The sequence below is a fragment of the Cottoperca gobio genome, chromosome 19 (assembly GCF_900634415.1).
Source record: "Cottoperca gobio chromosome 19, fCotGob3.1, whole genome shotgun sequence".
In the NCBI taxonomy this organism is placed as follows: domain Eukaryota; kingdom Metazoa; phylum Chordata; class Actinopteri; order Perciformes; family Bovichtidae; genus Cottoperca; species Cottoperca gobio.
The window spans coordinates 12,108,602-12,125,867 of record NC_041373.1 but is presented as its reverse complement, the minus strand read 5'-3'; the positions used below and the strand labels follow the sequence as shown (position 1 = coordinate 12,125,867).

The 17,266-nt window shown below is 39.7% G+C and overlaps 1 protein-coding gene across 5 annotated transcripts in view; it reads right to left on the bottom strand.

Annotated features, from left to right (window-relative positions):
• The window catches only part of vti1a (vesicle transport through interaction with t-SNAREs 1A), a 110,056-nt gene that overhangs the window by 90,072 nt on the left and 2,718 nt on the right, over window positions 1–17,266 (bottom strand). For all 5 annotated transcript variants that reach the window (XM_029457117.1, XM_029457118.1, XM_029457115.1 and 2 more), the window contains exons 2-3: window positions 15,249–15,307; window positions 14,185–14,295 (exon numbers count right to left, since the gene is read on the bottom strand). In XM_029457117.1, the coding sequence (XP_029312977.1) occupies window positions 14,185–14,295; window positions 15,249–15,307 (170 nt within the window). The remainder of the gene's footprint in view (window positions 1–14,184; window positions 14,296–15,248; window positions 15,308–17,266) is intronic.

The window sequence follows — 17,266 nt, the reverse complement described above, 5'->3', positions numbered from 1 at the left end:
CTATGTCAGAATGTGCCATTAAGATGTTTAAGGAATTGATTTGTGATTGTGCCATACAACACTTTGCTTCTATGATCAACTTTTAAGTTTGTGGTAATTGTTGCAACACTCCATTGTGTGATGGTAAATTCAAAAGTATATAGAAAAACTAGCTAAAATGACAGACATGTGTAATCCATGAATTTATCATACTTAAGGAAGCAAATAAATAATACAAATGTAATACATTAAAATCCATAACATAGATATTGCGCTCTAAGGCAACAATGGGAGACATAAATATACATAATATAGTAATTACTGCCTTTTTTCTTTCTTCTGAAACCCCTCATGTCTGCAGAAAATGTATATTAAAAAATAATTGAAGTGATCATATTGACAATGTATTTGTAGAATAAAAACCATAATAGAAATGATCATATGAAAATGTTTATGTATAATAAAAAATAATTGTAGCAATCCTATAGAAAATATTTATGTATATTAAAAAGTAATTGACGTGATCATAGTTTGTCCCTCTAAAATGAGATGATCCAAAAATGTAACTAAAGTTTATGCTGATTTTTATTTGTAATTCTAATGTGATTTCTATTTAAGCCCCCCCCCCCCCATCTTCTGTGCACAGGTAAATAAGTGGTCACTGTGCTGCTGTCAGGACATTAAAAGGAATTTCACATTTGAGTGAAACCAGAAAGACAATAAGCATCAATTTGAAGACAAGCGTGTACACTTGTACACAAGGAACACGCACTCATATTTGTTGCCAGGAAAAAACACCCACATATTCCATTTAAGTCAAGTTTCATCTTAAAGAGCTGCAGTGCAACTTAGGGGGAAAGACGACTCCACCAGTAATTGAGACGAGGAAGCCTGGGAGAAGCATTGATTTGAATGTTAAGGCTTACGTCGGCTTCAAACCATACGCAGGGATTTTTTTGGTATTTCTAAATAGCTGTCTGTTACAGATGAATGTATGAAGCATTTCTGCAATGAGAACAGTGTAGATAACAAAGGAAAGTATAAAGAATGAAAATGTCATTGAAAGTGTGCCGCTACTTCCCCCTGTACCTACAGTATACACTCCAGTTTTTTTGGATTCCCCCTCAGGAAAACAACAGATTCCTGAGTGATTACTGCCTTCCCATTTGATGTAAAAACATAAACAGCTGTGCGATATTGACTGCTTAATACAGAAACAGATTTTGATTATAAGTTAGGGGTGGTTAAGCAAGAAATTGCAACGTGACAACAGGATCACTGTCGGGGTCAGGAAAGCAGATATCAGATACAGGTTTCTAAAGTATTAATCTTCCACTCTATAAAGAAAACGCAGTGAAACTCTCCCAGTCTAGTTACAGTATGTAAAGACTGAGCTCCACATCTTAAGACAAAACCAACTAATCAGCCTTTGTAATCTAAAAAAGAATATGCGCTTTCAGAAGATACCTTATTGCTCAGAAAAAAAGAAAAAGCTTTTTTTAAATCCTTTTGAAAGGTCTGTCTTTTGTCACTTTTTTAAATCTTGGGTGAGAATTTGCTTCTATTCCCGGAAGCACACAAGAAAAAGTACAAAGGTACATCTTAACTTTATGCAAAGTGGCCTGCCTTTAAAACTCTACACATCCCGTCAAATGCAGCGATGGAGGTGCTGGATGTCCTGTCAAAAACACACGTTTTACCTCTGTTGACATGCATAGCAGACGTTAAAAAAAAAAAAACTACTCTTCTTTACCCATCAAAATGTAATTACATATGCATGCATAACAATTCATATCAGATATGCTAATCAGTTTGGCATAATCCTCTGAGCAGCAAATGGTATTTATTTAATTATAGCAAATATATGGATATTTCCTTTGTGTGCAAATTTCTTTCTAGTATATGGACATGTATGGGTATATTGTCTAAATTAACATGATGATTTTTAAAGTTCCTCCATAGACCAGAAAGAAGAAAGTCAATCTTAAAAAACATCTGTTTACAGAAGATGTATTGATGATTGTAAAACAATGACCGTTCCTACATTTCAAGCGGTCAACAATCTTCGTAATGTAAAAGAAAAAAAAGTTCCCTATGGACAAAATAAATAGCAATAATTCAAATCAAATAAACAGGAGCTTTATACACACACATTTCAATGCCCTCCAACTCTCCTCCTTGCTTTTTGCCCAGTGCAACGAATGACACAAGGACAAGCGCAAATAATTGTGGCGCCTGGAAAGCTAAAAAAAAAAAAAAAAAAAGACTAAAAAATGTAAACAGTTCATTAGATGGGGAATAAAAGGCGTAACAATACCCAGGGGCAGAGTGTAATGAGGGGCCCTGAAGTTCCTCTGCACTCGCTTTTCCCCTCCACTTTCCCAAGCTTTTCTTTTTTCGCCCTGTACACACGGCTGGTGGCATAGCATGAAGAGTAATTAACCACATTCACATTTACAATACCATGTTCCATTACAGGGTTTTTCAGCAGTAGGGGAGCGGCTGGGCATTTCTAAATTTATACCCAATAACGCTTATGTCCAGCTCCATGTGCTCGTCTGCAACTGGCATTCAACCTTTTATTTTCCCAACTGTTAAAGCTGCTCTATGAGCGTGGAAACTTATCAAAAAACATCTTAATAATAACTTTCAGGTTGGCATAAAATGCACACAAATACACCAACTAAATAAAATGTAATATATTTGTATGTCTTGACAAAAGAAAGACACACAAGTCTGCAATGAAATGACAATAAAGTGGGGTAATAAAATGTCTTGTGTGCTCAACTCAAAGGTTATCTAAATCACTTTCTTTCCTCCCCCTGCTGTGATATTTTCCCAGGTGATGTGTGGACCAGTACCAGCAGGTCCCACTCTGGTTCCCCCCACAAGTAGGAGCAGAGGTGGACCGATGTGGCATGGCGTTAAAAGGAAGCTGAGACCTTTAAGCAGGCACAAGTATCACAACAGCATCTTAAATAATGCATCTCTGCTTGGCAGGGGTTTAACACACACACACACACACACACTCACACACACACACGGACACACACGGCACAAAGGAAAACACGCACACAAACTGTTGTCTAGTGTCTTCTACTCTCCTTTAACACAAACAAATTGGGAGAGGTTGTTCAATTAAGTAAGTGCTCTTTCTAAATGCATTTGATATATTATCAGACAAAAGGCAAGTAGCTACAATTGGGATTGTCACAGGAGGGTGTCATTCGTGCCTTTGTTTTATTGTGGTCTTTGGTGCCACCGAATCCCCCACTTCTGACTGTTCTGTGTGTTCGTGTGAGTGCATACGCGTGCGCGAGGGCGACTGCACGAACGACGGAGGCTTCTATGAGCCTTTGCATCCCGGGGAAACCTCCTTTAGAGAGCGTACGCGCGCAACATATGTGAACGGTAGCCCTGTGTGTGTTCTCTCCCCTAATAGAAGTGCAGCAGTGGTAGAGAAGCCGGAGCCTTAGATAACAGCATGGGGTCTCTCATTAGCTCACAGGTTGGTGCTTTGGTGGCTTCTACGCACACGCCATTGTGTTCCATGAAAAACCTGAAGGAGACACAGAGAAGCCGTTGTCGAAAACACAAATAAAAGGTGAATGATCAACCGACGCGAGGTAATAAATGAGCCTGCGACACATCTAAACAGGTATGAGGTGAAGAGACTTCTTTTTAGGGTGACAGAGAGTATCAGCTTCAAACAGATTTTCTGTCACAAAAAGAAAACCTGACACGGTCAGAGACAACTGTGAGAAAACTTCTCTTTAATGCTTTAATTCAATAACAAAAAAATGTATATGGCAATTCCTATTTTCACAGTGCATCCCTGAATCTATCAACAGTTGTTATATTACACTACAAGTAAACAGGATTTTATCTCTGAGGGGGAAATACCTCGCCGTTTGCTTGGTAAGCGAGTACACTATTCTGATAGGGCCCTTTCATGCTTGTACCTCTGTGATACCGGTGGTGTATTTCCCTGTCAAAGTCATTTCTATTGCTAAGTACAGCCGAGATCAGTCAATAAGCCTAACGACTGTACCCACAAAGCGAGAGGCCGAGAGGCGGCAAGAGAAGAGAGGAGGGGGTAAAGGATTGCAAGTGAACTCCAAACAAAAGAGCAAATTCGAGGAGGGCTTTGATTGAAGAAGCGCCATATACTTTTTGAAGGCCAAGGGATCATCTCTCAATGGTTATTTCTTTAAGGCATGAGGGCCCGATTAAACCCAATATTAAAATATGGAGGCGCTTCTAATGAAAAATCAAAGGCCCCGTTTCCCCTCCCACAACCTCATCCTTCCATCTCTCTCTTTCTTTCTCTCTCTCTCTCTCTCTCTCTCTCTCTCTCTCTCTCCCTCCGTCCCGTGTTCTGTCAGCGTTTCTCCCTTAGCCCATGGTTGCGTAGAAGGGGACAGAAAGAAAAGACAAAAAGAAAAGTATGAAAAGAAAGAAAGAAAGAAAGAAAGAAGAGAGCAAGAGAGGGAAAGAGAGAAAAAGAGGGAGGGTTATAGAGATGAGGGACCTAGGTGCTGGTGGTGCAAAACAGAGACAGACAGCATTGGTTGGAGGAGTAAATCAATAGAGCAGAGCCGTCGGGGAGGCGGGCAGCCAGGGCAAGGAGAGAGGAGAGGAGAGGGGGAACCAGCACAGGGGCTTGGGCTCCGATCACAACGCTGGCTTCTGGCGTGCAGTGGGGAATAAAGTGGGCCTCCCCGGGTCAGCACCAGAGAAAAAGGTGAGATTAGAGGAAAGTGGAGGAGGGATTTTCACAGAGTGAAGGTGGGAGGGGTGGGAGAGGTGGGTGTTGGAGGATGACGAGGAGAGAGAAAGTGTGTGTGGAGGAGGAGGGGGGGTGTTAGGAGATGTGCAATGCAGGATACCTGGCAAGCCAGGGACCAACCGGCCCATTAGCCTGTGGCTACCTACATATGGTTCACTGAACCCTCTGCTGAGAAGAGCTCCTCTCCTATCAGTCTTCCCATCTTTTTTAAAGAAAGAAATACCTTCACTTTTAACCCTTTCTCTGCTTTGGAAAGAGGTTCACTCCTGACCTCGATTTATGATTCATTTCTGTTTGATGTCTATTCTTGGAGTGTTATCTAAAATTGAAAAATGTAATAAAAAAAGAAAAAACCTAGACACAAAGGGAGAAGAGTCGGGCTTGCTGAGCATGTGCGTGTGCGCGTCCGCCAGTGGACACGCACAGAAGACTATCTCCTTCAGTGCTTTGCCTTTTCTTGTAATGTGACCATTGTTGGTGCTGAATAGCTCACTCATTAGCATAAGAATACAGCAGCACATATAGGGACTTAGCCAGATCATTATCTCTATATATTTATGTATACTTTGTTATTTCAGTAGCCAGAACGCATTCAAATGCTGATGAGGCCAGTAAGGCCCCCTTCCAAAGCCCTTCCAACATATGCCCTCCTGAACTTCCCAATACACTTACCAGTTTCCTGGGAGTCTGCAGGTTTTGTACTGGAATTTACATCAGTAGTTCAAAAAATTATGAGAAATAGCCTTCTGAAGGCTACAGAGAAGACATGCTTAAACCTCTTAAAACATATTAAAAAAAACTAAAGTATAAAGAAAAGAAAACGCTTTATTCAACGCAGGAATAAATAGTGAATTATTCACACAAAAAAAACAATCATCTGCAGTTCATTCCTCAAAAGAAAAAGTAGCAGAAAATATTAAAAAAGGGAAGCTGCAAAGTAAAAAAATACATAAATACCATTACTTTAATGAGGTATTTTATCATTTGATTGTTTTTTGAAAATTGGCAACATATCTTTTTCCTACTGGGAATTTTTGCCCATTTGATACATACAAGCACTAAAAGCCAAGAATGTTTTATTTGAAACAGATCGTTTCTGAAATAAAAATGTACAAAGACAAAACGCTAGAAAAAGTTTGACAATGCAGAACAAACAATTGATCTATGGTAATGATGGGAATAAAACTAGGCTGATGCTCTAATGGTGGCCAACCTCTGGGATAATTGAAAAAGAAACCCCAATTCATCTTCCACAATGAAATTCTGATCAAGGCTACAGCCAGATTCCACTGCAGGCTTCAAAAACACCAGAGAAAAAGGCAAAATTGTTGGTCGCTGAGAGCAAAAAACACTTCCCCTTTCTTTCTGACACGCTTCCTCATTAGAAACACTTAGGATGAGAGGGAGAAACTAAAGTTTAATTGTGTGTCTGCGCGTGTTTTTGAGCGCAGGGGTTAAAACATTTGTAAACATGGAGCTTTCACTATAAATAAACGCCCGTAAAGATGCAATGTAAAGAGTTCTTCCTCTATTTACCCCTTTCCTCACTCTCGCCTTCTCTGAGGCTTACTTATTAAAAAAGCCACTGCCTAAAATACAGAGGACTAACACAGACCCAATGATTCATAATGTATTTCATAAATACTTCATGAATCCCTTCACCATACTTAAGCCAGTCTGGCAAAAAAAAAAAAAAAAAGAACACATTGTCACCTATTCTAGTACCCGCTTGTCAGCACATCACTGGGGAGTGGGTGTCACATGTCACTTCTGGTTTACACTACTGCGTGGGACAGGCTCGGTGCAAGGAAACGGGGGTAGGACAGAAAGAAGAACAGAAGGAAAAGTGAAGGGGAGGTGGAAAGGGGAGTAAAAAGAGGGAGCAGAGGAAGGAGGAGGAAGGGGGTGTTATCATATCATCGCCCCATGTCTTTAGATTTTCCCCCTTATTATCTTTGGCCCCCACTCACTCAAGTCACTCAATCACACAAGCCCCGAGGACAGCGAGGGGACCTGGGAGGGCCTTTGCTTCATGGCAGACTCAGCCAGACAAGCGTCTGAAAGCTATACTGATCGCTGTCAGTGTGTGTGGAAGTACGGCGACTTTGGAGGGGCCAGGAGAGATAAGCGAGAGAGGAAACGATCGCGTGGAAGGATAACGGCCGAATTTGCACACTGACAAACAAAACCTGTGCTCCAGGCATAATGCAGATACCCCAGCCATACAGACAAGTGTTAACATAAAGAGAGGGAGAGGGAGAAGAGGGTGATCTGCTTACAAATGATAGGCAATGTGATTTCGGCGAGGCGACTCCTGACAAGAACTTGCCTTGTTAATGACCATAAAACTCATAAGGATGACAGTAAAGCAGATGTCCCCAAAACAAAAATGTATTCCTGCCTCTCTGTCTGGGACTCTTATCTTAACACTTACCATATTCATAAATAAAATTGTTTTGCAGACATATTTTATTTGTGATAATGTTGCACACATATTTTGTGTAAGTTCCATATCAGGTCTGGTCAATATAAGGGCAACAGCAGTGTACAGAGGTAATGCTTTTCCAGCATGGTTTTAGCCTCGTCTCTATAATTGTGGTCATAAACTGTATTAATAACTACTTTAAATTGTTCATTTGAGAATACACTATTATAGCAGCAGTGGGAAATGGAGTCGAAGTTCTAGAATGACCTATCGATGCTTAACTGCCATCACACCTGATTGACAACATTGTCATGCTATTGGAGTTATGGAGTGACCACCCGTGCTTGACAGACTTATCAATCAACCATCAATAAAACTTCCATTTGGAAACAAAACATTACGTATTAAAGATTATTCACCGTGTAGGAAAGAGCACGTTTCAGCACGCTTCAGTGTGGCTGATTAGGTATCAGTGTCTCCTATAATGTCAAACATGATGCATACATTTGAATCCCAAAAAAGTAACAAAAAACTATCAGAAAACTATTGCACATATTCTGGTTTGTGTCTCAATCAAATATGAACACGGCACTTCTGGACGACACATCCTCGTGTGTCCTTATTGCGACACTGTCCTTCAACCCAGATTTGACCCACTGCTGCCATTACACAATCAAACCCATAAAAAAATGGTTTCAACATGAGTAACAAAAGGCTAATCCGCAAATGAATCCCATTTTCGTGTCCATAAAGAGGACATGGAAAAGCCACCAACGCCACAAATCCACAAAGGGCTTGAGGAAGACATAGTGTGCACAACAACTTCCAAATGAAAAGACATAATTCATAAGTAGAGAAGAAGATCCATTTGTTTACATCTTAAATCTGCACTCAGAGAAAATATATGGGAAAAAGATTCCTGTCAATTTGGGGGAGGGGGGGGGGAGGTCCTTTTATGAGTGGTGAGACTTTAGTGTCATTGATGGGTTGTTAAGCAACAAACCATGAAAAGAGTCAATCTGCCTTCATTCCTTTGTGTGTAATAAGAACAAGTAAACCAAGGCAACCTAAGGCGATTTAGAGTGTCTAACATCCAACTCATGTTGGTCTGTCATGTTGTTTGCTCGCAGGAGTCACCATAACGAGGACAGGGGGGGGGGGGAAACAACAAGAACCCTTCAAGATGGATTACAACAACGCTAATTTATTTATCACTACTAGTGAGGTTTCAGAGTGATAAGTACAGTGGTCCTAAAATCTCCCATCAAAACCTAAATCTCAACATAATTATCAGCATATGGTTTATAAAAAACAATAAAAAAAACATTTTACGATTTTAGAGCTTCTTAAGACGAATACAAAACTTTCTGATAAATGACTTTACAAAGTCTTCTTTCCCCTTTTAGGTTGCTAATTGTGCCAAACATAATGAGTCTATGGCCGCTATCAGCCAAAGTTGGATCGTCTCCACAACCTTGAATTGTCCGTGACCACTAATTAAAAATATGGGACATAAACATTTATACAGCACCTAAATGAAGAGCGGCCTCATCTTCATCTATTTGGTTATATTTGGAGGGTGGGTGGGGGGTCTTTAAATACAAAACAAGGTATTAGTATGCTTCGAGTAGAGCGTAAATAACCCACATAGAAAGCATGCACATAGAGCCAATACCCTATACTTTACATGGCATTTCAAAAACCCTGGAAAAATGTTAATTCATTGCCAATGATGAACCGATCAAGGATGACCTTCAGATGCAGAGGCAACAAATAGCTCTGGGGTTTGGAAACAGAAAAAGAGGCTTATGGAAAACTTCTGATAGCATTCTTACTGGCAACTGAAACATGGAGCCTGAGCTGTGTGTGGTAAAGTCAAGAGTCATTCATTAGTTCTTCTACAACAAGTCAATTTATTCTGATAGGGGCCCAAACAAAAAAAACTGAGTTACAATAGTTTACCATGACCTCATCTGAGGCATGATCACATTTGATACACATATGATTTAAATCATTAACTGATCTTATTTGTATTTCATAAAAAAAAATCAAACCCTTTCTCCAAAAAGGTCGAACGCACCAATATGTTAAATACAGCACTCAATGTTTGCCTCAAATGAAAGCTACATTTCAAGTTATCTCTAGAAGGTCACTTAGATGATGCAACTTATGAAACTCCAGGTAAAAAAGAAAACAAGATAGAAAAAAAATAAATGGAATCAGCACCAGCATAGTCCTCATTGCATTCACCTCTGTGTACCTGGCAAATAATCTGTTCAATATTTCAAGGTTGGCTGACTCTTTGGAAATCCATTAATTATCTCCCTGGGCGGACACTAGGAGGCATCCATCTAAAGCTTTTTTATTTTTTATTTATTTTTTTAAAAGGCAGTCCAGATAACACACTTGACCGTGACTGTAACTCCAAACAATACCCCCAATGGACAATCAGAAATTAGGAAGCGTTGTCGTTGCATCCCTGTGACAGTGAGCTTAGTGATACAATAACAGAAAATCTCAAGTATTTGCAATTTTCATTAAAAAAAAAAAAAAAAAGGAAGAAATAAATCTAGGAAGAAAGAAGAAAATAAATAATTCAATCGTAATTTCAACCCTTACTTTTCAAAATAAAAGGTAAGTACTGCACTTCTGGTGATTTAAAAGTTGACCTCGTCACATTTTCCACATCTTATAGTAACTTGCATTATTTATACTCAATCTCACATAAAGACTGGGTAATGATATGCATTACAAAGGGAACACCCATGTTTGGTAATGGATGACGTTCCCAAGGTACTTGATGAATGAGTATACAGCTTATTATGGAAAATCAACAATAGATTTCTTTTCAGCCAAAAGATTGAGGTAGATCTGACTAAATGAATCCTGCGGCATTGTACCAAACAATTACTCAGTGACTCTCGTGCCAGTCAACAAAACTGCCTTGACCATCATTGACACCCATTTCCACTTATTGAGAAGAAAAATGTGGAGAATTCAACCATAAAACTTGTCAGTGCTTGATATTTCATTACAATCAATTAACCTTCATCAGACTCAAGGATCCTGGAACACAAAAGTCTTTTACATTTGGACCAGAAATGTGTTTGCTATTGAAAAGACAAAAAAGAGGAAGCTCATCGCTTTAAACATTAACATGAGGGGAAATACTAGCAGCAACACCGAATGTCAGAAAGATTAATTGGGAGAGGAGATGGGAGAGTTATAGTTTGAAATGATTACAATATATAACATATATAATACTTTTAAAGCGGACCTATTTTATTTTGCTTCCTTAATTAACTTTCAGAGCTTGACTAGACGGGGACAAACTAAAGAAAACACAAAGTTGGAGGCCACTTTGTATTAAATGGGCTTTTACCACAAGGACATTTCTAGTAACATTATTTTCAATCTCTATTACAAAGCATAAAGGGTGAGGTCAGGCATAGTAATAAGTGGAAGGATTTATCATAGCAAGTCCACTCATACATCAGAAAGGCAAAGTAATTGGTAAATGTGCCCAATATTGTCCTTGTCCTGTACCTGACGTAGCAGATAATTCTTAGAGCAATACCGCCATCTGCTGCAAAAAGGGATCAACAACCGCAGCAGCAGCGAGCGCGACTGGGAAGTACACTGACGCCTCAAAGTAAAAAGTAACACATTATAAAAGAGACCCTTAACGTGTGGAGTAATGAGAGTGAATTCAGAGATGCACCTTTTATATTTGTGATTTCTTGTAACTGTAATTCAACTCATGTGCTAAACTGGGAAACTGAATGAGCTTGAAGGTGGGACGCCGCAGTTTCAATTCCTGTTTTACCAATAAGATCATGATATTTAAAGTTTGTTTAAAAACACACTTTTAAAACTGCAGGTTCAATGAAATCTGCGTTGGATTAAAACATTTGCATAATATATTCAAGCACAGACCTGGCGTACTGAAAACAGAGTCAATGTCGCTTTAAGACAGGCTTATGTCTGACACCTCCTTATGCCCATCACACATTCACAATTAGTATGGTACATCATTTGAGTCACATCCTCAAAAGTGAATTGTGTTTTTTTCAAGACTCAGCGGACGTCTGCAGACCCCCACCTTCCCTACTGGGACGGACCAAGCGTGGCCCTTTGAGGATGGAGGCTCTGTTTACCCGATAGATTTCATTAAATTAAGCTTACGCTGGGCCTCTTCCTTGCCTGATCAAAGCCACTGCTAAGAGCCATGCCATCCTGCTTCCCCTGACCAGGACAAGCAGACGCCATCAAAAAGGATTTTCATTGTTCCTTTTAATTTTTTTTCACACTCTTTCTGTTGTTAGGCTGGCATCCCCCTTTAGAGGCCGCGATGCCCGTTTGTCACGACCCAGCACCTTTAAGACCCCCACTGTCCCCTCTATTATCGCAATGAAGCTGTCAGCCAAGCCAACAAAGCTACATCATATACACTCACACACATATATATATATATATATATATATAAATATATATATACACCTCTGGGATGCCCGTTTGATAAGTTGTCTTCCTGGATGAAATGGCTGGGTTACAGAGGTCGACTCAGGCCCTGTCTGGAAAGGAGCAGGAATGAGGTCTCAAGCTGGCACACCGGTGGTAGGAAGACTTCAAACCACGGGTGAATGGGAGGATGAGAGAGCAGGTTAAGGGGGGAGACACCCGTGGGAGGCCAGTAGGGGGTGGGGTTGGGGGGAGATTGAGTAGTAAGGGAGTGGAAAGGCCTTGATATCCACGGAAAGCACAACAAAGCCTGAGCTTTTTACATTAAAAAGAAAGGAGATTGCCTTTTTTCCACTATACGCCTTTCGAGGCCGAGTGTCATGTCCTCCCTGGGCCTGCAGGAAGTGAGAGGCTGAGCTTGGCTATAGCATTTGGCACATCTGAGGCACATCTGAGGGGGCTGAAATTCTCGCCTTCTGAACACTTGCATCAGATTTACGAGAGACAAGATATACTTGATGTTACTGTGTGAGGTGGGTGATCCTGGTTTAAATGCACACTGATCTGACCACACCACACACAGAGGTGTAAAAGTGAAAATGACTCTGTTAAACTGGGGAGTCACAGCTACACGCAGGGCGAATAGTCTTTTATTCTTCATCCACTCGGACTATCCTACTGCTACCTTCTGCTTTTTGCATGTCAGTGTTGTGGGACGCACAAGTACGCAGTGATATGGAAAGTGAGATTTAAGAAGTAAATCGTGTTCTGTGCGAGAAACATTTTGTTTTGTAAAAAGTGGAACTTTTTCCAGGTTAAAGAAAACCCATTTGGATACATGTGCCTCTAGAACTGGCATACAAATGCAAGTGATGAAAGTTTGCACCAATATCAGCCGCATCAGGTGTTGACTGCTGGATGATTAAGCACGGTAAGTGTGGAGAGAAGAAAAGTTAAAGATTAATCGTCAGCCAATTAAATGCCCGTGGCGAGGAAAGTAAACTGTCGTGGCGCGGAGATCTCCTCCTGTGATCTCAGTTAGCACGTCGCTGGGGCATTCTCACAGATCACTAGCACATGATATCTCCATCCAAATGGGTTGTTTGTGCAGGTTTACTTGGAAGTGTTATTGAGGTGTTATTGTTATTATATTCCTGCATTTATTTCAAGAGAGATTATTGAAGTTGCATGGTGTATGATATGAAGTATTATTAGGCAGATGTTTGAGATAATGAATAGGGTGAAAAGTAAGCAGGTTTTAATTCAGATTGTACAATGAGACGCAAAATAGGAAGATTTGGATAATTATGTCATAATTCACTGAATTATTTTACATAACATTTATAAAAACATTCAGAATATTTATATTTTGTTGAATGCGATTCTCACGGCTTTCATTTCATTATGTAAAAATATAATGTCTTTATTTTAAATGACCATTCTTCCCTGATATCCTTACCCTCAAACGTTAGCTGCCCAACTATAAGTACTCTATCGAAGTAAAGATCACAAGGGGAAAGCTACACCTTCAATTCATTTCAAGGTTTTGGATTTGTTTTAACCAAAACACTTCCTTGGAACCACATTAAGGTTAAATGCTGCATTATCGCAGGTCAGCCTTGCGTTAATTATACTAAAAGTTCTTAAATATAAAAAACTCAGCATTTGTTTTTACAACCCATTCCGAGTCTGTGGATCTCACGTCACATTTGATTGGTGGAAGGACTCGCCTGCTTTCGAGCTCAAGGTCGGTTACATTTACACTACGGGTTTATTATCGTGTTGTGAGCACCGGCACAACAAAACACAAAACAATAACAGACAACTGAAAAAATAAAGATATTTTTTTTTTGCACAGTAAAGATTTGAATACAAACACTGAAGTAAAGATATTTTTCAACTTAGGGGAAATAGGAAAAGCTACAAAAAAAAAAGGTAAGAAGAAGACGTGCGAACAATTGGAGTTACATTAAGTACGGTAATTGCTCATTTCTATCACATATTGATTAAGTGCACTACCTTGAGCAATATTGGTAGGCAACAATGTGGACCCACAAGATCGGGCTGTTCATTAAGCTTTGATAGAGGCTGGAGATCAAGTCAAGACATACAGTGATTTATGAATTACTAAACAAGGCCAGATTCTGCAGCAACAACACAAACACACACAACCTGTTTCTCAATAGGCATCACTTGCCAGTTCAAATATCAACTCTGAATTAACCCCAGCGGACGCACCGCTGCGCTTCAGTGTAGGACTGTGTGTGTGTGCGTGTGCGTGTGCGTGTGCGTGTGCGTGTGCGTGTGCGTGTGCGTTTGAGAGAGAGGAAGTTTTGTTGAGGGGGCAAACAATGGACGTGCATGTAAACCACAAATAATTGGTGAAGGTACTACAGTATGATACATAAATCGTATATTGCTATACAGATTAAATTCACACTTTAAAAAGAGGATTTTCTAAATGTTGTATGATTTACATTTTTTTTTTTTTTTTTAACATTCACATTTAAGAAGGTGTGCAAGTACTTACAAAGTCTTTCTCGAGCTTCTCTATCTCCTGCTTGTAGCTCTTCAGTCTGCTGTTGTACATGGCTCGGCTCTGGATGGGGATCTCCCGCGCCTCCAGGTCCATCTGCTCCAGCTAAAAGCCGCAGTTAATCCCGTTAATTTCACAAAACACTTTAAGATTTGTATCACAACTAAAAAGATAACTTGGAATATAAAACATTGCAAAATTGACAGGTTTAGAGTTCATTCTGATCCAAACTTACATCATGTTAACGAGGTTACGGCACCACACAATGTGCACTTTATTATAATGTTTTAAAGCACTCTAATGATCATTTTCTTACCATCTATGCATTTCGGCCAAAATGTTGCCAACTTTCACAAAAGGTTGCTTACCATCTGACAAAAAAACTGCTCAACTTAGAAGTTGTGAGAACTGTGAAAATATGAAACTTTCTGAAATGAGTAACTTCAGCGGCATTAACTTTAATATGTTCCATTGTTGATTGTAAAAAAAAAAAGAAAATGCCTCCCGCTCACTTCACTCAGAGGTGTGATAAAAGTTGTGACAGAGGAAGGCTGTTCTGTAAATAAATACACAAGCCAAGATGAGCGCCCTTTCATTGCAGCGACATGCACAGGCCCAACAATGTCACAGCGAATGAAGTAAAAGTACATTTGATGCATGGCTAGACAGGTCTCTCTGTGGCAGATTTGGAGGAAACTAATCACTGTGACATAACAAGACAACTGCAACAACAATTTGTCTCTTGTCAGGTGACTTTGCTCATTTTTAAACAGCAACATGAAGACTCCCACCTCAAGATAATGGCTTGAAATGTGTCATAGGGGTGTCACTTAAAAGCAGATTACTGGAAAGTAATCATGTGAGGAGGAAGCCTCCTTTCCGCCATGTGAAGTGTGTGTGCGTGTGTGTGTGTGTGTGTGTGTGTCTGCATGTCATGTCACCACCAGGATAACACAGGTGCTGTTGTCTGGTGCCAGTGAAAATTGTACCCTCCCTCTTTGCACAAATTCATTATTTAGGAAATGGGAAGAGGAGAAAATTACTGATCAAAGACATACCAACTCTCTGACTTCTTCAAGCTGTTTGTCGACATTTAGAACCAGCTGTGTCTTCTCCTCTGAAAGAGAAAAAAACAGCAACATATTGATCAGCCGACAAAGGAACAGCGCTTCATGACAACAACCTAACTCCTCCGCAATGGGGGAAGAGAGGGGGAGAGAGAAAGAAAGACTGGGAGAAAACAACACACGAGGACACAATTGAAGATATATTTACACATTCTCTCTACACGACGAGCCAACATTTGATGTCTCTTAGTTATTGGCGTCTATGAGGCCTTTGTTGGTTTCTGTTGAGGAGCAGTGAGACACCTCGTGCCAACTCAAAGGGAAGGAAGGTGTCAGCTTTGCTCACTTGCCAGAAGTATGAGTCCCACTCAGAATGACTAACGCACCGTTCTGCACCTCACCCCATGGCTGCTCTTCCACATTACCGATTGAAACTCATTACGACTTGCGAGAGTTCCAAAGAAGCACGTAAACCACAGTACATCCCATCGTTATTTAAAAGGCAGCGACACTACCACTTAATTTCTGCACATATAAGAACTGGTATTTGTTCTGAAATGAGCTCTTTGCCCTGAAAGTGAACTTATTATCAAGAAAAAATATCAATTGTGTACTGGTTACAAACTTTGTGTTTAAATTTGCTTGCTTCGAATTATATACTTTATTTAAATTAATTACGTTTTTTATTGCCGGTGAGACAAAATAAGCTTTTTTTAAGACGTCAGTTTGAGCTCTGTTAACTTGTATGTGTCCTTATTTTTAAATCTCCAAACACGAAAGATTACTGTATATTAACTCATTATTTCCCACAGTCCTAGTTTACAGTAGAAATACTTAACATACAGTCTTGTTTAGTTCTCACTATCCAACATCCACTCAACAAGGAAAGGGGAATTGCAACAATGGATATGATCCCTTATCACAGCAGACATTTTGACTTGTAGTGTTACTAATAACATGAGCGATGGCTCGGTTCCCGGTGTGCCAGTGAGCCAAGACTGTCGGTGCGTGTCACAAATTCACTATATAATCATGCTACACAGTATATACAAGCAAAGTGCCTGTGAGCAGCTCCTTCATTTCTTATCTCCATTGCATAGTGGGAGAATAGAGTCCATCATCATGAACCACAGTTCACAAAGTCACTACTTTCAGGCCAAATCATCACAATTTATATTACATGAAAAACGTAAATCACAAATATAGATAAAGCATAGATTGGAGGCCTCCATTTCTTCTATAAACCCTCCTTTTGCAAGTGTCCTTGAAGTCCGGAAGTGAACCAAACATTGTTTTAAGCATACCTAAATCTACAAACTTTAGAGGATAATATACAGCAGAAGTGACAAAACAATTAAGTTCAGCAAATTCAGATAATTATGATTAGCAGAAAGTGAAACTATAGAAAGCACTTAACGTCTTTGAAAAGACAGCCAGTTTTAGTGAATCAGTTTGGGCAGTTTTTGAAAGGACGCTATGTATCAGAATGTCAGTATTCCACAACACGAGCAGCGCAAAACCAAGATAGAGCAGGACCAATTTCAATTGTCTCTCTCAAACACAGTCATTCAGAAAATCTAAACAGTATTCAATTCCTTTATAAATTAACAAAATTCCAGATATATTCTTAAAAGTAATCATTTAGCTGAAAATATTCTAGAAAATAAATAAAATCAAGATTCACGAGTAGAACCTTTAAACTGATAAATATTTGATCATTTTAAATAATTCAAATAAAAGTCAATAAAACGTCAAGCTTCAAAGCAAACCACAAGACTATCAGTTGTGGGACTGCAATACCGTAAACAATCTAAAGGCAAGATCTTTATTTCTCAGGCACCATGGGCCAACATTAACTATAGGCAGTCCTCAAATTAATTTTTAAAACCTGTGTCCAGCCTCACAACCTACACAGTAAACAGCCAGAGGCGATTCACTGAAAGGTGAGATGGTGGTGCTTTCTTACTCAAACTCAGGCCCGAGCTAGAGGGCTGTGAAATATGTATGGA